Here is a 22,390-nt window from a genome sequence, read left to right on the forward strand (position 1 = left end):
CTCGCCGGGGAGCTCAGAGATGACGTGGGTGGGTAAGCCACCCTGGAGGCGGGCAGTGAGGCCATGACTCCGCAGGGACAGGTCCCCCACTCACCATCTGCAGCTTGATCTGGGAGCACGGGGCCTTCCTCTTCACCGCGGCCAAGCTGCTGGCAAACGTCCTCCGCACTGTGCAGCTCCTCTGCTGGGCCTGCTGGGAGGTGCCCTCCAGGCCAGCCACGGCCCGGCACACAGGGGACAGCTTGGCCCGGGCCTGGAACAGGCCCCTCAGCTCCTCCCTGGCAGGTAGGAGGGGAAAGAGAGAGGTGCTTCAGGGGGCTCACAGGGTGGAGCGAAGGGGACCCCCCTTGCCTCCTGCTAATCTGCCTCCTGAACCCTCCCCTCGAATCATACCCTAACTGCCTACTGTTCATGGTCCCTTCTGCCACACGAGCCTTTGCTTGGTGACAAATGTCAGCCCCTTCCTCCATGCCTCCCTCCCTCCCCTGACCTCAGAGCAGCTTTCCTTCTACTGGACGTTTCCGTCACTTACGTACCTGCAGGAATTCTACCCCGCCTGCCCTTCCTTAGAGGGCAAAATCACCTCGGTTATCCCGAGAACAGGCCCAGTACACAGCAGGTGCTTACCGTGCTTGTTGTCGAACAGACAGCCTGAGCACCAGGCAGACCCTACTGCGCCCTAGGAGGAAGCGGGGGCCCAGAGGAGGACCCGTGCCTCTCTGGTCGCACCAGCCCATCCCCTCCAGTGGACACCTGCGGGCACCTTCCATCACTCCCTGCAAGTCCGGGCCCCACCCTGGTCCCAGCCCTCAAGACCCATTATCCACCCGCCTCTATGGCTACCCGACTGTCCAATATTAAGGAAATGAGTCTTGCCAGATGCATCAAGGGTGCTGAGAGTGGTTAGATGCATGGCAGAGCGCACAGACTAACAATGGCTTGAATACACTCACGTTGAAATAAAAATCTGGGGAGGGAGCAGTAGGGGGGCGTGAAGCCCCTGGAAGCAGCAGCCCTGAGAGCGAAGGATGTTGGCACCAAGCCCTGGTACAGGGAGAGAAGGTCAGGCCCACAGCCCTGACCCCTGCACAAGGACTGCGCCATCTGTGGGGTTGGGAGACCTGACTTCTGGTCTCCAATTCAATTTGTGCCTTGGGCAGTCACTTGTCCTCTTTGGCCCTCCACTCCATATATATAAAGTGAAAGCTGAGTGGGCATGAGAACCTCCTGGGAAGCCCCCACCTGAGAGACTAGATGGGCCCAGGAATGAGAAAGCAATACCAGCAGTCCTGGTGAATCAGCGACCTTGGCTGCAGAACCACATGCTAAGAAAAAGCACCGTCTGCTCTCAAAATCACCAACGCTTGGCTCTCAAGCCTGCAAGACACCCTGCTGGGATTTACCGCCAACCTGCCGTGCTCTCTCACCTCCAAGCACACGCTGCTCCTTTTTCCCAGAACGTTCCCCCACTCACCAGGCCATCTGATCAACCAAGGTGTGCCCGCCCTTCCCTAACCCTACACCCCTCACTCAGCTTGAGCCACGGGATTTTAGAGCAGCAGGGAAATTTACAAGGCCACCAGACGTGTGTTGAGGGCCGGCTATGAACCAGGCTCCTTGATAAGCCATCTGTTATGTTACATCACCAAAGACTGACAGCACAGGTGTAAGCTTGGCAGCACCATTCCCATTTCTCAGACTGTGAAACTGTGACCCAGCTCACGCAGTTTGAAAAAGGCAAAAGCAGCATTTGTACATCTGCCTGACTCCAGAGCTGTGCAACATGGCCTTGCCCAACAAACCCTTATGTCATGGTGGAGGAAGCGAGAAACCCAGAGGAGGGAAAGGGACTGCCCACAGTCAGCCAGGTGACACGGGGCAGGGCTGGGAGTTGACCCAGGTCTGCTGGCTCCCCACACAGCCCTCCATGTGCTCATTACCCTTCCTTCTGCTCCATCTTGACTTGATCTCTCTCCAGGAGCTGTGCGCCCCTGAGCCTCCCCAGATACAGGCTTTCCAATCAACTCTGACCACCTAGACCCAAATTGTACCCCGGCTCTGCCACTTTTTTTTTTTTGCTATGTGATCAAAGGGGAACCACTTGGCCTCCTGGGGCCTCCGTTTTCTCATCTATAAAATGGGCCTAGGGATACAGTTGTTGTAAGAATTTAAAAGATGCTTATAAAGCATTCACCCTGATGCCAGGTGCATAGCAGGTGGTTAGTAAACGTTGTGGTCTCAGCTTCACTCACACGCGCGCGCGCGCACACACACACACACACACACACACACACACATTTCCCAATAGCTCTTTGAAGTCAAAGCAGCCCTCTGCTAGCACTTCTGAGCAGAGCAGTCAAGAAATGCAGTGAGCTTTTTTTAATGCTACAAAACATTATCACTTTGGTTTTACGACCCCCTAGTTTGAAGATGTCCATAAAAGTCCTTCCAGTCACATCATCTCCCAGATACTTAATGAAAGGCCAGAAGCCAAAATAAGAAGTCACAGCTTCCTAGCTTTTGTTCCACTTCCCCAGAAGGCCAGCTTTTCTCCTCAGCTGGACTCAGGTTGGCCCTGGGAGACACTGAACTGCTCCTACTCGAGTACGGGTCTTTGCGTCATTAGGGAGGGGTTCCCGTACTGCTCTCCATCACTGGGTTGCTGTGACTTCACAGCCCCAGCACCTCGAATGCCCCGGCCCGTCCCCAGCCCTGGCCAGGCTCACCTCTTCGACTGCTGCAGGACCTGGGGGGCGTCCAGGGCCGAAAGATTAGGCTTGGCCCTGTGGAGCCAGCCCGTGAGGTCATAGCGCACGGGGTCGTGTCCCAGCTGGTGGGCGATCTCGCACTGCAGGGGTTGCTCACAGGTCCGGAGGGCAGAGGTCCCTGAAAGCAGATACGGGGCATGAGTCTTGGGACCTGGTGGGGACACTCTGTCATCACTTGGCATCACTGAGAACACGCTTTTCCCATTTTAATATGTTCCAACCTAGCTGAAGCTACCAGTTCTGGGCACCCATATTTCTCCTGCTTTGTGCATTTATGTGCATTACATCCAACCTCGATTCTGTTCCTCCTTGCTTTCTTAAATCCAGGATACCTGTTTTTCCCAGCTACCATCAGCACACACAATCTCCATGATTTTTGCCATACCCATGTATCACCTGGGCTGTTATTTACTTAATGTTTTCTTTCAATCGACTCATGTTTTTACCGGTAAAATGTATTTATACAGAAGCATTATACTGCAGATTTGGTGTGCCAGCCATATTTACTTTCTAATATTTGTGGAACTAAATACATAATTATTAAATATTTTGAAAATTCGTGTACCACCTGAAATTGTCTTGAATACCAGCTACCAAATAAATGCACAGCATATTCTTGGGAGATGCCGGCGGACACTTGGTTCCAAGGGACAGAGCGGGAGAAACAAATGGGCTTGGAGTTGAGAAGACCTGGGTTCCAATCCTGACGTGACCATTTATTACAGTGGGACAGGGGCCAAGCCACCTACATCTCTGAGCCTCAGTCTCCTCCTCTCCAAAATGTGGATTAAATAATACATGTCTCCCAGGGCAGCATAAGGTCTGAAGGAGATAAGGTGTGTGGAGTACTTTGGTGGGGTGCCAGGGCAGTCACTCAGGAAGCAGCAGTCATGGGTGTCACTGCCACTTCCTGCACTGAAACTTTTGCTGATGTTCTGGAACCACAAAAGGTTGACCTTCACATCCCCAGAGCCCAGCATCACGGTTGGCACATGACTGGAGTCTGGAAGTGCTTGTGGAATGAATGAATGAATGAATGGATGGATGGATGGATGGATGAATGAATGAATTCCTGATCGTTTTTCACATCCCTCTCATTGCAGTGATGCCCTCAGGCTGAGTAGTGGCTCCAGACCAATTATCATCAGGAGGTGTAGTACCATCTCGGTTCCTGTATCTACTCTGAATGATCTTTCTACATTTTCTCATCCTGTGATTGCCAATGGGCCAACACGTATCTAGGATCTTGATTGCCTCCCTTAAATCTTAATTTGCTTCCTCTACACTTCACTGAGCTAAGAAACGAAGGACCTGCGTTTCTTAGAACTGTGCACAAAATAAAAGAAGTCCGAGAGTCTTCAGTTCTGATAAGTAAGGGGCACGGATTCTGCCATCTGTTTGGCTGCTTGGAAATCCTTTGTGCTCACTTCCTGGATCTCCTCTACGTTCTGGATCATTAAAGTTACCAGAAAGGCACACTTCTGGTTAAGTGAAGCATCATTGCGTCAAGAGCGACGCATGAGCCCTTCAGAGCCGTGCAGTCCCTGTCCTTCCATTGAGAGAAGAGCAAGGGACTTCCCTGGCGGTCCAGTAGCTAAGACTCCGAGCTTCCAATGCAGGGGACCCGGGTTCAATCCCTGGTTGGGGAACTAAGATCCCACATGCCACGCAGTGCAGCCCAAAGATTAAAAAAAGAGAGAGAGAGAAGAGCAAGGGACAGAGCACACACTCGGCCCTGGGATATACGTCCCCGACGCCCTGCAATGCTGCAGGTGTCTGCTTGCAAGGCTGCCTCCCTGCCCTGGACTGGCAGCAACGTGAGGGCAGGGGTTGTGTCCATTCAGCATGATGTCCAGCAGCTAGCACAGAGTTTGCTTCGAATGATGACCCCAAGGGCATTTGGGGAGGGGAAGGAGGCCAAGAGAGAAGAAAGGCTGCTCATGTCTGCTAAGCCCTGGCCACCCTCCGTCACTCAGTCCTCACTCTGGTCTGTGATGTGAGCGTCACTGGCGCCCAGCATGCACCTTAGGTGAGAGGCAACAGACAGCGAGCTGGGTCAGCCAGAAAGCCCCATGTGTTCTGCTTGAATGAACGTTCCCATTAAACGTTGGAACGATGATCAGAGCTAATCAGAAAGCCCTAGAGGCAAAATATATATATATTTTAATACCAAAACGTCTGAGTTAATGTGTCTATCTCAGTCGGTCCAGACAAGAATCTCCCCCCTGGGAACCGAGAGCCTTGCAGCATCCTGCTCGGGGTGTCCGGGACCGGCATGGTCAGGCCTCACAGGGAAAGGAGAGGGGCCGAGGGTCCTGTCCCAGCCACACCCTACAAGACACTTTCCACTTCTGACCCTACTCTGTGTGTCTTTAGCCGAAAAGTCAGGACGAAAACATTCCATTCGAGAACTCCATTTCATTCGATTCTGGATCACCAGTGTGACTGGAGCAGAGCAAGCGAGGGGTGGGGAAAGGAAGATGGCAGGTGTCCACGGGGGCCCTGCTATGCTCCAGGCACTGGGGAGACAGCAGAGAACAAGACAGGGGCACCCCGCGCCCTCGGGGCATTCAGGGTGGTCGGGGGATTGACGAGAAGCAAGCAAAGCAAACGGTTCACCAAACATCCCAGAGCCCACAAAGGGCCCTGAAGGAAATAAGCAGGGCGTCCTGTGATGGGACAACGTGGCTGAAGAGGGGACAGCTACAGACAGGGGTCAGGGAGGCCCCTGAGGAGGGGCCCTCGAGGAGGGGGCTGAAGGAGCACGTAGGCACACACAAGCTCCTCCGTCCTCACGCCAGCCCCCAGGGGCATCGCCATCTTACAGACGGGAGAGGGAGGCGATTTCCCAGAACTCACACGCGTTGCAATTAACTAGTGGAGCAGGGGTCCAACCCAGGTCTCTGGGGTCCACGGCCTGGGTGGGCTTTTAACAGATCTGCCTCCTGGCTTTCTGTGGGTCTACCATCCGCCGGAAAAATAAAAACCATTCCAGAACCCTGGAGACGTTTCCTGCAGACAGAGGCTACTTTCATAGCCTGGAGAAGGGTCAGGGGCCTGGCCGGCTCTCTGAGTGAGGCCTCCTGGGCGCAGCGCCAGCTCCGTTCTCGGTGCCTAAGGGGCCCCGGTCAGCCACATGGCTTCTCCAAGGCCCCAGATGCCCCCTGGAGGTGGGGCGTAGTGGAGCCCACAATGCCCAGCTCAGACTAAGGGCTCCACAAAGAGCAGTTTCATCTGCCCCTCCATCCCTGTTCACTGGCTGGCAGAGGCGGACGTACCTCAGAAAACAGAGGTGACCTTCCGGAACAGAGATGATCACTGGCAGCATCACATGGAGCACTAGGACCCCCTCCCCACCCTCCCGGGGGAGGGCAGTCCGGGGCTGCGCTATGACCTCCCCGGGCCCCGGGCACTTTGCTTTCATGAGCCCCTTCCTCCCTCTCTTTCCATATATATAGATATAGATATGTATTGTGTGTGTGTATATATATATGTATATACAAATACATATATATACATACACACAAAATTACATTTCATGACTGTTGGTATAAAAGCAAATAGATTAATATTAGTAATATATAAGTGTATTATATTAGCTTACTACAGCTGCCATAACAAAGTACCACAGACTGGGTGGCTTAAGCAACAGAAATTAATTTTCCCACAGTTCTGGAGGCTGGAAGTCCAAGATCAAGGGGTTGTCAGCAGGGTTGGTTTCACTGATGTCTCTCTCCTTGGCTTGGAGACGGCTGCCTTCTCCCTGCATCTTTCCTCTGTGCATGTCTGTGTCCTAATCTCTTCTCCTAAGGACCAGTCATATGAAATTAGGACCCACCTCAATGACCTTATTTAACCGTTATTACCTCTTTGAAGACCCTATATCTATATAAAGTCACATTCTGGGGTGCTAGGAGTTAGGAATTCAATATATAAATTATTTTGCGGGGGAAATACAATTCAGTCCATAACATATACTTAAAACAATGTACTTAACCTAAACGTTTTTTCTTCTACTTTTAACAGAAATCAAAAGACTTTCATGGGCCGCTAAGAGTACCGTGGGCCCCTAAGAGTACCGTGGGCCCCAGGCACTGCCCCTCTTGCCTGGGGGAGGAGTCGGCCCTGGGCAAGTCGCCGCAGACCCAAGCTCTCCAGGAGCCATCGGGGTATTAACGCTCTGGGCACGGTCCAGGGAGAGCGGCTGGAGCCATCAGGTGGTACTGCTGTTTCTGCTGCTGTCAGCAAATCCAGCGCAGGAGTGCTGGCGGTGTATCCCGGACAGAGGCCCCAGCCCAGCGACACTGAGAGCTGTCACACGTCTTTCTCCAACTCTTCCTCCCAATTTCTCATAAGCCACTCCAGTCAGACGGTCACCCCCAACGCTCCCATTGGAGTTGTACTTGTCTTGGTGGTCAGTGACCTCCACGCACGCCAAGTCAGTGCCATTCCTCAGCCATGCCTCACTCGACCTTTCAGGAGCATTCAACTCGGTTGGTCCGTCCCTCCTCCTGCGGCTTCCAGAGTGCCACATCCTCCCACTCCCCTCCTCCATCCCCGGCCACTGCTCCCCAGCCGCCTTTGCTGGACACAAGCTTTGTCCCTGGCCCCTTGACCCTGGAACGTCCCAGGGCTGAATCCCTGGCCATTTTCACTGCCAACCCTCATTCCTTTAGTGATCTAAACCAGAACTGTGGTCCTCAACATCTTACAGATTTTTTTTTTTTTTTTTTTTTGCCTTATCATACATCTCCTCTGCTAGAATGTCAGTCCCTTGGGGTGGAGATTTTTGTTTTGTTCACAGATGTATTTCCTGGCCTAGGGCAGTGGCCACCACATTTTAGGTGCTCCTGAAATATCTGTTGAATGAACCAGTGAATGAATGAGCCCACATCCTGACCACCATGTCACTTAGGACCTAAAAGACCTCAGAGTGTACTTGTCTTCTTACGTGCCTGGGGGCGTCCAGGTGAGGGGGGCTCACAGAGGTTTAGCTCCAGACAAGGCTTGTGTTGAATCTGCCTTCTGACACTCACCCTCTGGGTGATCTTAGACAAGCGTCTCTACAAGCCTCTCTCTGGAGCTCACTTTCCTCATCCTGGGGGGTAAGAATATCGACCTCCAAATACGTGACAGAATTCTACCAGACGCTGCACAAAGCTCAGAGCCCTGCGTGGAGTGCGGACAGCATTCCTCCAGCCCCTGGAACGACAGGGATGATATTCTTCGTCGCATCCACAGCCTCGGCCTCATCAATGACATCACACCTGGCAGCTGACGACAAAGCTCCACAGGTACATCCTCTCACCCAATCACAGCAGCGGAAATTCTGGTGAAAGAGAGGCCAGGGCGAGCTCCAACCCCATTGTTCAAGACTACGTGAGATTTGTTGGTGCCACGTTGGTGAAAATACGAATAGCCGGACTTGAACTTGAGGCTGACACGTGCCAAACCCTGTGGTCTCTGATCTCACTGTCCCAGCTCGAAGTGTCCATCTCCCCTCGCACTTTTCCTCCTGCCAATCCAGCCCATCACCCGGTGCCAGGGACGCTGCCTGCTCGGTACCTCCAGAGTCTGCCCACCTCCCCGGGGCAGGCAGCTCCGCTCTCACCTCCCTGGCCTCCTTCCTATCGTGTCTCCACACTGCAGTCTGGGTGAACTTTCTAGGACATGAATCTGACCATACCCCCTGCTGCCTAGAATCCTTCATGGCTTCTCATTGCTCTCGGGTTAAGACCAACGTTTTCTGTGAGGCCTGCAAGGGCTTGAGGTCTGAGCCCAGATGACGTCTCCCGCCTTGTCCTGTACCGCGCTCCCTGCTCTCTGTCACATTCACCGGCACGCCTCTCCCCCTGAGGGCCCCCGGCTCCCAGAGGAATGAGGTCTGCCTGCTGCCCACCACCAAACCCCAGTCTGCCATCTCAGGCTCAATGGCCACATGCGCTTATGTGTTAGCTTGTCATCTCCCCCATCCCCGACTCCCCCCAGCAAGGACACAGATCCCATCAGTGCGTTTGCCGCCATATAGCATGGTACCCAGCACACGGTAGCTGCTCAGGACACTTGAGGAACACATGCACGAATGAACACACAAATAAATGAAAGCCCACCCAGGCACATGCACAGACGTTTCTGCACTCAGACTCCCCCACCCTGCTGTGCAGGCCTTGTCAGGGCTTTGACAAAGACAGATTCTAACCCCAGGCTGGACTCAGCACCCCGCCCCCCCTTGCTCCCTCACCTTCAGCTTCAGCACCTTTCTTCTCAAAGGCGGCACAGAGGCGCTCGAGCACCACGCCGTCCCCGGAGCCCTCCACCCGGACCTCCTCATCCAGGACCCAGAAGAGGCCCCTGGCATCCTCAGTACCTCCTCTGGCTGGCAAGCGGACCTGGCAGGAGATCAGGATACACTGAGGAGTCCTGATCCTCTGACGGAGGCCAGGCCCGGGTTTCTCTTCCCACCCGTGGGAGTCGGGGGACCTGCCTCCCAGGCACCACAGGCCTAGATCCACACTCCCTACACCCCACACTCCCACTCACTGCAAGACTCTCAGTGTCGAAGCCACAAAACTAACAATCTCTTGGATACCAGGGGTCCAGATCCTGCCTCTGTCTTCATTTCCAGGGTGACCTTGGGCAACTTAACTGCACCTCTCTGAGCCTCATTTTTCCTCTTTTGCAAGATGGAGACTGGTAATCCTTTCCTCCGAGGGCCGTCGTGAGGGTTTAATAAGGGCAAGCACTCTGTAAACTACACATCTCTGGCTCCACACAGGCAGCTGGTCTATTCGTGCACAGCCAAACATGAAAGGATTAATCCCATCCGCATCACTTCCTCTTAGAAGTCTTAGTATTTTTTTAAACTAAAATCTTGAGGGAAAAAAAAAAAGTTCCCAAAGCATGTCTTAGAGAAGGTGAAGTTGGTTCAGCGGCACAGACGCGGAATTCTAAATCTAGCCACCAGTGTCAGAGACCATCCAGGCGACCCTGACGCTTTGCATACAGGAAACTGAAAGAGGTCCGGAGAGTCTGCGGGACTTATCCCAGGGCCCACAGTGGGCTGACACATCTGAAAATGGTGCCAAGTAGTTAAAGTGGGAATGTGATGCATATGATGGCCAACGGTCCCAGTGTGCCTGGGGCCAGGGGCTTCCCAGAACGTAAGGATTTCAGTGCTGAGGCCAGCAAAGTCCCTGGCAAACCAGCACAGTTGGTCACCCTAATTCAGGAATATTAGTCCACACCCCACTGAGAGGGGTCCAGAGAGGGGAAGGGGCACGTCCAGGGTCACATAGAGAGGCCCAGGGGCAGAAGTGGACCTGGATCCCAGGTATCCTGAATCTTCACCTTGGCCTTATTTGCTGGGGTTGAAACCTACAGTCAGCCCATCCCCAGAAGGTAGCTGTTCCAGCCACTGCCCAGGGGTCCCGGGGATACCATGGTCCTTCCCTCCTTGCACTGCCCGGGTGGTCCCTTCAGGCCTGCCCCTCCCAGGTGAGGAAGCAGGACAGGGACGGGGAACCAGCCCAAGAGGTGCCAGCAAGAAGCAGCAGCAGCAGGTGTGAAGGGCCAGCTGGGCTCACAGACTGAGAGAGCTTTGCAGGGGCAGGTACAGCCCGCTGTGAGCCCAGAGAAGCCAAGGGACCAGGACAAGGTGTCCAAGTGCAGGAGAAATGCAACCTGCGGGACACCTACTGTGGGCCACACCCCCTGCAGGGGCTTTACGTGCCAGATACCACGGGCGTTCACGACAACCCAGGGGATACCATCTATCGTTCCCACTTGGGTGATGAGGAAGCTGAGGCTTGGAGAGGTTAAGTGACGTGCCCAAGGTCACCAAGATCGGACCGGAGCCCAGCAAGTTCCACGGCCCAAGCACGTTCACGCCAAGATGCGCAATGGCCGAGGGCAGCTCTGGGAGACGGTTGAGCATAGGTGCAGACCTGGGGTCAGCACAGTGGGGTCTGGGGCTGGGGAAAGGGAGATAAAGACTCAGGTATCCCCCAAACTAAAGCCTGTCTGCCTCCAAGGAGCTCAAGAGCCTGGATCCACCATCACCCCCGCTCTCCATCCCCCAGGGGCCCCTACTGTCCCAGTCTCTGCTGGGCACAGCACCTTCGTCTGAACAACCCATCTTTCCAGGTGACAGTGGCTGGAGACCACTGGGCACCGGCCCTGGACTCCCCTCACCTCAGACCACAGCCCAGGTGTGGGTGCGTTCTAAGACGCAGACTCAGATTCGCAACCTGATGGGATGTAAATATTCTTTGCCCAGGCCACACCCCCCAGACCAATCAATGCAGAATCGGGGAGTGGGTCCCAGGCGTCAGTGTTTTTAACAATCCCTGGGTCACGCTAGGTGCAGGCAGCTTTGAGATCTAGTAGCTCAAAGGCTCAAATCTGCCAGGATTTCTAAAAAGGCCGTGCGGCATCTGAGAGGCTGTGTTACCTGCGAGGGACTCTGATCCACAGCAGCCACCGTGGTCCCCAGGGACGGCTCCGGGAGGTCAAACTGCACAGGAACATCTTCCTAGAAAGTCACAGAAGTTCAGCGTTAGCTCCTTCCGTGAGCTGAAGGGGAAGAAGCTTCTGAAGGAGGAAAGAAAAGTGAGGACTTTCGTCGTCACACTTTGGCCATTTTTTATCATTATTTTTTAATTGTGGTAAGAGTAGACGTGGCATAAAATTTAACATTTAAATCATTTTTAAGTGCATCGTTCATTGGTGTAAAGTACATTCACACTGTTGTGTAACTGTCACTATCATCCATCTCCAAAACGTTTCTCACCTTGCAAAACTGAAACTCTGTACCCATTAAACACTAACTCCCCATTTCCCTCTCCCTATTTCTGTGTCTATGAATCTGACTACTATAAATATCTCGTATGAACAGAATCGTACAGGATTTGTCCTTTTGTGACTGGGTTATTGCACACTTAGCATAATGTCCTCAAGGTTCATCCAGTCGTAGCATGTGTCAGAATTTCCTTCCTTTTTATGGTTGAATAATAGCCCCTTGTGTGAATAGATCACATTTCTTTATCCATTCATTCACTGATGGACACTTGGGTTGCTTCTACCTTTTGGCTATTACAAACGATACTGCTGTGAACACGGGCGTACAAATATCTCTTCAAGACCTTGCTTGAAATTCTTTTGGGTAGATACCCAGAAGTGGAATTGCTGGATCAAATGATAGTTCTATTTTTAATTTTTTGAGAAAACACCATACTGTATCCCACAGCAGCTGCACCATTTTTATTGTGCACAAGGGTTCCAGCTTCTCTACATCCTCCCCAACACTTCTTACTTTTTTTAGTCTAGTGGGTGTGAAATGGTATCTCAATGTGGTTTTGATTTGCATTTCCCTGAACTAGTGATGCTGAACATCTTTTCGTGTATTTATGGACCATCTGTATATCTTCTTTGGAGAAATATCTATTCAACTCCTTTGCCCATTTTTAATCGGGTTCTTTGTTTATTTGTTTTTTATCATCACCCCTTAGCCTTTGTGTGAGAAGAAAGGATACAGACCAGCATCCTAATAATATCCTGATATTGTTCCTCAGGGTGGTCAGCAATCATGGTGAGAGCTTTATCAGGAACTGATAATTCAGGGCAAACTTTTCTAATATTTACTGAGTACCTAATAAGTGCTGGGCTGAGTGCTGGGTGCTGGGTGCTGGATGGAGCAAAAAAACTATGGATAATAACAGTTGGCATATAAAAGTAACCAGAAACATCCAGATAATGCTATGCTCAAAGATGTTCATCACAGTGTTGTTTATAACAGCATAAACGTGGAAATAACCCAGATGGCCAAAAGAGAGTTCAGATAGAGTCAGACATAACCACAAACATGCATCCTTACTAAGAGCTGTGAATGGAGTGAGGAAATGTGAATAACATAACGCTACGAGGAAAAACACTACAAACTCGTGGGTACAGATGGATGGGAAATCCGTAGAGACGACCATATATGGAAAAATGGCTGGTATAAGATACAGACAGTGGTAACAGTGGTTGCCTCTGGGTGGTGGGGCTAAAAGAGATTGTGTTTTCCGCTTCTTGACACTTATACGCACTTTCCAGTTTTTAAATAAAAAACATGTTTTACTTTGATCATCAGAAATAAGTGAAATATTATGGGAAAAAAAATATGATGGCTGCTACCATATGTGGAATGCCTAATACAGATTACGCATTTTCTATCCCACTTCATCAAATGCTCCAAATAGCGCCTTTAGGCAGTACGGTAAAAATGACTGTGAAAATAACCGCCACCTCTCCCCTTCCCCGTATCCACACTCTCTGTACAGATATGGAAGTTTCTCCCATCAAAAAGTGGACGCCATTTCCCCGCCCCGTGAGTCAGGGCTCAGCCTTGGACTTGCTGTGACCAACTGAATAGAGCAGAGGTGACGTTGCCAGTTCCAAGTCTCGGTCCCAAGGGGCCCTGAGCACTCCTGCTCGCTCTCTTGGACCCCTGCCCAGCGCCACGAGAACAGCCTGAGCTAACCCGCTGGAGGACAGGGCACTCCTGGAACACAGGTGAGTCATCCTAGCCAAAGGGCTGCCTGGATCAGCTCATGGCCAGCTGACCCCCAGACACAGGGGAGAGCCAGCCAAGAGCCACCTACCCAACCTGCCTCTGACCACAGGCACATGCTCTCCCAGCCAAGACCAGAAGAGCTACCTAGGCAACCCAGAGACCTGTGAGCAATAACAAAAGGTTATTTTTTAAGCTACTACGTGTTGGGATAGTTTATTATGCAGAATGATTGCGGGAAATGGTAACTGATACAGGAGTATTGCTATTTCTATTTTACATGTGATGAAATTGAGGTTCAGAGAGGGTGAGTGACTTTCCTAAGGCCACACAGCCAATAAGTGACAGAGTTAGAGTGAGACCCCAGGTCTCAGCAATGCCATGTGTTTAAGATTTATTCATATTGATGTTTTCATGTTTATTGCTGTGTGGGCTCCAACCAAAGAAATGACCATAATTTCAATACCCATTATCTTACTAATAAACAATATGATCATTTCTCATATTTTGCCATTAGCACTTGCTGGAGCCAAAGGGGTCCCCTTCAGGGAGGAAGGAGGGAGCAGATGCTAGGGGGCGTCTGGGGTGCTGGCGATGTTCTCTCCTTTTATCCTGGGTGGTAGCTGCAATGAGTGTGCATGGTTGGACAAATTCACTAAGCTGTACACTTCTGATTCAGGCACTCATCTGTGTAAATGTTATAGTTCAAAAACTTTTTTTAAGTATAAGTAAAGGAGGGCAGGCAGGGACGTGCCTGTACAGGTTTCCTGGTTCACACATACAGAGTTTCTCCGGGGGGCCTCGTAGAAAGGGAACTGCATCTTCACCTTTCCTAGATGCTCCCACATTATGATCCAAAAGGTGTGCAAACCCACTATTTTCACCCACAACCGGGCACGAAGGGCCTTCCACGGGGAAGATGCAAACTAACGGTTGGAGGAGGATTCAGCTTGGGTATGCGGGCGAGGAGGAAGAGGTCAGCACAAACAAGGGACAGCTGTGGGAGCGAGGCCTGCGGAACCCCAAGTTCTGGACTGTAAGGCGCAGGGGCCGTGGCTGGAGACTGGGCTGTAGAGGGAGACAGGGGAGCAGCAGAGGCCCAGGAGCCAGGCCTGGAGTTTGGGTTTTAATCATCGACAGAGCAGACAGGATGAAGCTAAAACCTACCGGAGGACCAGACAACCACCCCCTCCCCTGCCCCGCCCAGCCTCACGCCCTCACTGAGGCCCTGCGAAGGCCCCGCCCCAGTCCAGCCATACCTCTCGGAATCGCTCCAGCGTTGAGACAAAGGTCCGCTGGTAGAAAAGCAGCTGCAAGCGCTCGTGAGCGTAATTGTGGCACAGCTCCTCAAAGGTGGCGGCCCGGTCTTTGCCCTGGTGCCGGGGGTTCTGAAAGCCTGGAGAGTCCACCACCATGATGGAGGCCATGGAGAGGTGGTGGGAGGAGAAGGATCTGGGGGGAAAGGAGAGGGGCCCCGAGAGGACATGGACTCTTAGAACCCCGCTGGTCCAAGCCTCCCGCACCCTTGCATCGCAGAGATGGAGAAACCGGAGCAGCATGCTGGGCGGGTCTGCAGATCCAGCAGATCTCACCACTTGCAGGCTGTGTGACCTTGGGAAAGTTACTTAACCTCTCTGAGCATGGGTTCCCCCCACTGTTAAATGGTGGTAGGGATGAGTAGGATGACCCCAGGGGCTGCAGTAAGAAGAGAAGGAGTTGAAGTATGGAAAGTGCCTCCCATGGACACCACAGGCCTTCAGGAAATGTGCTCTCTCTACCAGGCCCAGAGGAGAGAAATGACTTGCTTAAGGTTGCACCACGAATTGGCCAGAAAGTTAAGACTAGAGTCTCCTTTTCTTGCTTAGTGACACGCTGCTATAGAAAAACAATTTTGTTCAGTGCCTGCCTCAGTTTACAAAGATCTCTCAAGCCATCACCTCCTTGGAGCCTCTTGACAAATCTATCAGGGGGACAGAAAAGGGATTATTCACATCAAAAAGCAGGAGTTAAGAGACTCTGGAGAAATTCACATGTGGGCTCCAACCCTCGCTCAGCCACGGAGGGGCTGTGTGTCTTGGGAGAGTTGCCTGACCTCTCTGAAACTCAGCTGTGAAAGGGCTAATGACGGAGATGAACTTAGAAGGCCGTTGGGAGGGTTGGATGTGGTAAGACATCCACGGCTCTGAACGTGGCAAAGCGGTAAGTGTTTTCTGCTATTATTATCATTAGCATGACCAGCTATACACTTTGGAGGGCCCTTAGTTTGAACCTGAGCTCTTTGCTGTTACTTGCTGAGGTTTTCCATCTGTAAAGTGGGGCCAATAAGATCAGCCACCACATAGACATGCATGAAGATTAAATCAGTTAATGTTCAGAAAGCCAGACGCCTGCGAGGTGCTCATAAACGTGAGCACAGTGGGTATCGTTCTCACCAATACACCCACTTTATGGAGGCAGGCTCCCAGAACCAACCAGGAAGCAGCCGCCCTCTGCAGGCTGAAGCAGCCGCCCTCCACTGGCAGTTCACCAATCAATACTTCTTCCCCTAAGCACGCATGATCCCCCTGGTTTCTAGATAACGTGTCTGTGGTCTCAGAGGGTAATTACTCCAGCAGCAAGAGAGGGAGCCGATTCTGTGTCTGTGGAGAACCCCACTTGCACTGTTGCTACACGCCAGCCTCATCCCCTTAACAGGATGTCAGAAGCCTAATTACGCCTCCTGCTTTCACAGAGGAGGGAGGGAAGCCCTTGGCCCAGCTCTGGTTTGGCCTCACTAGAACTGCTTAAAGATTCCCCAGGGCTCAGCAGCACTCAGCACGATAGAGGACAGAGGCTCCCGGCCGTACTACCTGCAGATACCTGCAGTATTTTAGGATCACGATTAGGAAGAGTTGTTTACAGACACTAGTTCTTTTTTTACTTTATTGTTTAATTTTTTAGTGATTTCTTTTAATCCTTGCAGTGACCCTGAAGGAAAGAGCCATTTTTACAGATGCAGAAGGGGAGGTCAGAGAGGTGAACTGATTCGCCAAAGTCACACAGCCCACGGGTGGCCAAGGTGGAATTTAAACCCAGCACCATAAGACATGGCTCAACAACCCCCTCTCCGGCTCAACAAAACTCCACTCTGCTAATCTCCCCGGGCTTGGGCTCGTTCATACACTGCAAAGAGGCCGCCTCTGTAACCGAGAGAAGGTTGCCATTACCTGTTGATGAGCGAGACCACGGCGGCAAAGACCTCTTGGTACAGGCCCGAGGCCATGCCCTCCACACACTCCACTCCTGTCATCTTGAGCCCTACAGTGGGGAAGAGGGGGGGGTTGGCACCCCGTGGTCAGGACCTTGCCTGGGGCCGAGGACGTCGCTCCAATGCCATCACTACTGGCCTTAGCGCATCTTCCCCCAACGCGCACACACACGTCCCCCTACTGCTGAAATTACTTACGTTCTTAGGACCAAGTTCAAGTGTCTTACCAAGTCTTCCAGGGTCCTGTGTAACCTGGCCCTACCTCCCTAACCTCCATTGTGATCTCCTGCTCAACCCTCAGGGCTCAACCCAATGCCACCTCCTCAGGGAAGCCTGCCTTGACCATCACCACCAACCCATTAAGCCAATTCCCAGGTCTACCTTGCTTTTTTGAAAATTTTATTTATTTTTCAAACTGAAGTGATGATTGACATACCAAAAAACCTGTACATTTTTAATGTATACATCCTGATGAGTTTGAAGTATACACCCATGACACCATCACCATAAACACACCACAAACATAACCATCACCTCTAAAAGTTTCTTCCCTCCCTCTTTGTGTGTGCATGTGTGTGTGTGTGCGTGCGTGCGTGTATGCGTGCACACGAGATAGGAACTTTTAACATAAGATTAACAAATTTTTAAGTATAGAATACGGTATTGTTAACTATAGGGACTTTGCTGTACAGTAGAGATATTCATCTACTGATCATTTTATTCATGTACCCTCTAGGATTTATTCATCTTCAATAAAACTATGTGCCCTTTGATCAAAATGTCCCATTTCCCCCTCCCTCCACCGCCCTGGTAACCACCATTCTACTCTCTGCCTCTATGAGTTTGACTTTTTGAGATTTCTGATGTGAGTAGTATATTATTCAATAGTAAAAAAAAAAAAGAAGGAAATCCTGCCATTTGCTACAATACGGAGGATGAACCTGGAGGACGTCATGCTAAGTGAAGTAAACCGGACACAGGAGGACAGATCTACCCTGATTTTACAGCACTGACCACAGCACATCTGTACTTTGTGGTTATTTCGTTAACCTGTGTCTCCCCCACCCACCACCCAGGCAGGGAGCGCCCTGAGGATGAGGACTACCTCTGGGTTTGCTGGCTCCAAAACCCCAATTCCTGACACATAGTAGTTACTCAGTAAATATCTGTTGTTCCCTCTTTCTAGAGGGAAATTTGGCAATTTTATAGTAGAAGCCATAACATGTTCATATACTTGGACTTAATAACTTCACTCTTAGGATTTTATTCTAATGAAATAATTCAGAGAAACAAAGATTTCTAAGTATGTATGGTCCCCCAATTGTTGCTTAAATTGGCAAAAAAAAAAATCACTTTTTTGAGACAACCTGGACATCCAACAATAGGAAATGGGTTAGATAATTTGTAGTCCATCCGTACAAAGGAATATTTAAAGTCAGGTCTAGAAGAATACTGAATGAGATGGAAAAGTGCCTGCCTATAGTGTTAGGAGGAATAAACAAAGCTTAGAAAATTATGATAATGGCGGCCCCAATTTTGTACAAACACACACACTGGTCCCATTAGAACAGCCAGCCTTGATTAGGGGTCACTGAGCAAAGCGGGATAAGGAGTGGAGGGCTCAGATCACAAATATTGACCCTTAGGTTTTGGTTCCATCCACAGAATTGGAAACACAATTTCCAAATCTACACGCACCAGTGCCTAGAGAAACAGTTCTGCTCGTACATTCCAGGCAGCCCACTGCAACCCCAAAGCATTTCCCGTCCCTGCTTTAACTCTGCCCCCAACCTGGGTCGTTGCTAGGCAACCCACAGCCTCCCAGCATCTCTCATAAGCTTGCCGGTCCCCTGCCTGCTTAACATCTACCCTTGAGACCTCAGCCTGAGAGGGTGACTCAGCTTCACCAAGCAGCGTGTGCATGCGTCTGTGCTCGTGTGTGCATATGTGCATTGTGTGCATGTGATGGTGCACGCACATGCATGTGTGCGCGTGCCTGTGCATGGTATGTGTGTGTGTCTGTGTCCGAGAGGAGCTGTAACCATTAAGCAGACCCCAGCTTACACCAGGGCACAGACCTGGAAGGCAGTGGAGTCTCAGTGACATCAGCCATCAAGCTGAAGTCCCTGGCAGGTGGAGCAGCCACGGGAATCCGAGGGGCCTCTAAGAGATGGACCCCAAAACCACAGTTCCAAACACTGCTACCCACTAAGCCCAGACTCTGTGGTCTCTGGGAGAGCTACTCTTGGAGAGTTTTCAGTGAACCCTGGGGCTCCAAGGGGTCCCTCCGCCCTCACCTTCTGCAGCCAAAGCATCTGGCTGCAGAGGCTGCGGACTTGGCACTCAGCAGACCTCACTCTAGCAGGTGCAGTACAAAGCTCCTGTTTTTCCCCCAGGTCTTTTCAAGCACTCCCATTCCTCCTGCTGCTCAGGCCAAAGTCCTAGAAGGTGTCCTGGCCCCTCGCTTCCACCTAGAGCCCATGCCATCAGCTCTAACTGTAAACTAGACCTTGAACTGGTCCACCTCATCCCATCTGTTCCCACCTCCATCACCTCACCAAGGTGACTTGTACCCATTCCCACTCATTCCCTGATCTTCCTCCAGGCTGAGCTTCATGAAGAATAAAACAAATCATGCCATTCCCCTGCCTGTGTGCCTCCATGGCTTCCCTTGGTCTGAGCAGAAAACCCCTAGTTTACAGACTATTATGTGACCTGACCCCACTGAGCTCTCCAACCTTATCTACTGTCCTCCCAGCTGGGCCAACCATCCTGGCCTTACTTCTGTTCCTCAAAGTGGAAGGTGAGTCTTCTGTCTACAGCGTAGGGGCTCAGCAGATACAACATCCACTGGAAACGCGTTGGTCCCTCGGCACCAACCACAGCATCCCCTCTTTGCAGCACAGGGCCCCCTCCTGGGTTTCAGCAGCCTTTGACCCCTGGGCAGAGCTAACTATCTGACCATAAGCACAGTGCCAGAAGGAGCCAAGTCCATTTCCAGGGGAGTGGCTTCCCTTGCACCTAGAAGGTCTGCACACCGTAGACCCTCAGTAAATCCTCGATGGATAGGGAAAGGATGCTGGTGTGTCCCCAGGGGCTGGCCCCGCAGGGACACAGCCCACCCAGAGAGGCAGCAGTGCGGTACCTGAGCTGGCCTCCTCATCCTCCGGGCCCCGGCGGCTTGGCCCAGACGTCACTTGCTCAATGATCTGTCGCAGGTGGTGCTTGAAGGTGGCCGTGTTCAGCTCCTCATACTCGCAGCCCAGGGCCTCTGCTGCGTGGTTGGCCGACTCGAAGTGCATGAACTGCTTCCGGCCCACTGTGCAGGGGACAGAGCAGGAGGAGGGTGGTGAGGTCCCGGGCGGGTGGTGGGCGGGCGACCAAGAACACCTCGGAGAATCTTGCCACCTCCCACCCTCCGCAAGAGCCTGAACAACTGCCCAGGCCTGGGTCCCCAGCTGATGGCCCTGGGCAGGAGACGCTTTCCCAAGAGACATGTTTGTCCTATTTCCCTGCCATTTGCATTGCTCACTTTCCCAAAGCAATTAAAAATATCATGAGGAACTCTCTAAACGTGGGACTGGGGAATGGTCAGTAAGCGTATGACTTACCCACCCACATACCCACTGACCTATCCAACCACCACCCTTGCCACCCACTAACCTAGCCACTCAACTACCCACCCAGCCACATATCCAACCATCTAACCACCCTCCTCTTTATTCAATACATATTTCTGGAGCTCTTACTATGGGACAGGCACCGTGTCAGCCTCTGGGAAATCGGTGATGAGCAAGACAGACAAAGTGTCTGCCCTCACGGAGCTTACAGTCTTTTGAGAGAGGGAGACGATAAACAAGTAAGCAAATAAATAAATATTTCAGGTGATGAAATTATAAAGTTATTTTTTTCCCTCTAAGGAGAAAATAAAACAGGGTGATGGGGTCAAGAGAAACTGAGGGAGTGGCTATGGATGCACGGTGGTCAGAGGCGGCTCTATACGAGGATGTGATAGGTGGACTGGGGGTATGAAAGATGAGAAGGAGCTGGCCACACAAAGAACCAGGTAAGTGCTTTAGAGGCAGAAGGAGGAGGTGGTGCAAAGGCCCTGAGGCAGGAATGAGCATGATGTGTTAGGGAAGTGCCAAGAAGGTCAGCGTGGCTGGGATGTAAGCGGGGAGGGGAGTAACCAGACGAGGTTGGAGAAGCAATGGGGAACCTCTCTATGGACTAGTATAATGCCACTTAATATCAGCAACAAAGACCGTACAACATGGTCAATTCTTATATTCAAAATGTTAAATGAAATGGGCTAGAAAATCACGCCACAGTATGACATCAATTGTGTAAGTCAGTCTAAACTACTATTAAAAAAAATAACAAAAAGGAAATATATCCAAATACGAACAATCACAGGGTAGGGGAATTTTTTATTTTCCAAACTTTCTGCAGTGGTTCTGCACTAACTTTGTAATCCAAATTTTAAAAAATAATGACTTACTAAAGCAAACACTAGTTCCATCCTTAAGTAATTTTCTCCCAACTCCTATCTTCCCATAAATGTGTTTCCTTCTTTGAAATAAGAATCACAGCTGCCAACAGAGATTTCTCAATCCATGAGAAAGAGATCATAAGGGCCCAACTCTTCAAACAGACATCTTAAAGAATCTGCCTGGTTTAAGACAAATTTGGAAATTTGGAAAAAGACTTTATCTGGGGCCTTGACAATACCCAGGAAGGAGGAGCTCTGGCCACTGCTTATCGAGTCCTCCTACATGCCAGTTATACAGCACGATTATCTCAAGAACAGCATTTCATTACCTCCATTTTAGAGACTGAATCTCAGCTTTATCAGAGAGGTTACATGGCTAGTAAAAAAGTCCTGCCACTTTATTTTAATTTTTTTTAATTAATTAATTTTTTTTTTGGCTGCACTGGGTCTTCGTTGCTGCGCGCAGGCTTCCTCTAGTTGCGGTGAGCAAGCCTACTCTTCGTTGCGGTGCTTGGACTTCTCATTGCAGTGGCTTCTCTTGTTGCGGAGCATGGGCTCTAGGTGCATGGGCTTCAGTAGCTGCAACATATGGGTTCAGTAGTTGCGGCACCTGGGCCCTAGAGTGCGTGGGCTTCAGTAGTTGTGGCTCACGGGCTCTAGAGCGCATGCTCAGTAGTTGTGGCGCATGGGCTTAGTTGCTCTGCAGCATCTGAGATCTTCCCGGACCAGGGATCGAACCCATGTCCCCTGCATTGGCAGGCGGATTCTTAACCACTGAGCCACCAGGAAACTCCCCTGCCACTTTAAAAAATGGTGAAGAAGGGAACAATGGTGGTGATGACGTGGTGATGATGGTGGAGGTGATGGTGGAGATGATGAGATGATGATGATGATGGTGGTGATGATGGTGGTGATGGTGATGATAGCAGTTACCACTCACTGACCCCATTTTATTCAACATGTCATCTTTGTTCAGCTCATGGCTTTTGGAGACAGAAAGCCTGTCTTGAAGTTCCAGGTGTGACACAGAAAAAAACCCAATACATGCAAGTTGTAATTACTTATTATTATTACTATTATTGAATCTTCACAGAAGTCCTCGAAAGCAGTATTATTCCCATTTTACAGATGAGAAAACTGATTCGGAAAACTCACCAGAAATCAGGCTAAGTGGAAGAACTATTTCCCCAAACTCAATCCTTCCAATGTCACCTTTAGGAAATTTGTCAAATCCTTGTGTCCCTAGATAGGACTTTCTTTTAAATGGACTCACTAATCTTTTTCACGTACATAAATACCTTGTGAAAGGAAATGTTATAGCACTAACTTAAACA

The 22,390-nt window shown here is 50.9% G+C and overlaps 1 protein-coding gene across 2 annotated transcripts in view; it reads right to left on the reverse strand.

The window, feature by feature from the left end:
• The window catches only part of MYO18B (myosin XVIIIB), a 218,080-nt gene that overhangs the window by 148,598 nt on the left and 47,092 nt on the right, over positions 1 to 22,390 (reverse strand). The window contains exons 12-18 of one of the 2 annotated variants that reach the window (XM_068563218.1): positions 19,710 to 19,883; positions 16,524 to 16,614; positions 14,577 to 14,769; positions 11,218 to 11,298; positions 9,010 to 9,157; positions 2,727 to 2,886; positions 95 to 278 (exon numbers count right to left, since the gene is read on the reverse strand). In XM_068563218.1, coding sequence (XP_068419319.1) covers positions 95 to 278; positions 2,727 to 2,886; positions 9,010 to 9,157; positions 11,218 to 11,298; positions 14,577 to 14,769; positions 16,524 to 16,614; positions 19,710 to 19,883 — 1,031 coding nt within the window. Of the gene's footprint in view, positions 1 to 94; positions 279 to 2,726; positions 2,887 to 9,009; positions 9,179 to 11,217; positions 11,299 to 14,576; positions 14,770 to 16,523; positions 16,615 to 19,709; positions 19,884 to 22,390 lie in introns of both variants that reach the window. The other variant, XM_068563217.1, reaches the window with a different exon arrangement.

Source organism: Eschrichtius robustus, chromosome 14, assembly GCF_028021215.1.
Source record: "Eschrichtius robustus isolate mEscRob2 chromosome 14, mEscRob2.pri, whole genome shotgun sequence".
Lineage (NCBI taxonomy): Eukaryota > Metazoa > Chordata > Mammalia > Artiodactyla > Eschrichtiidae > Eschrichtius > Eschrichtius robustus.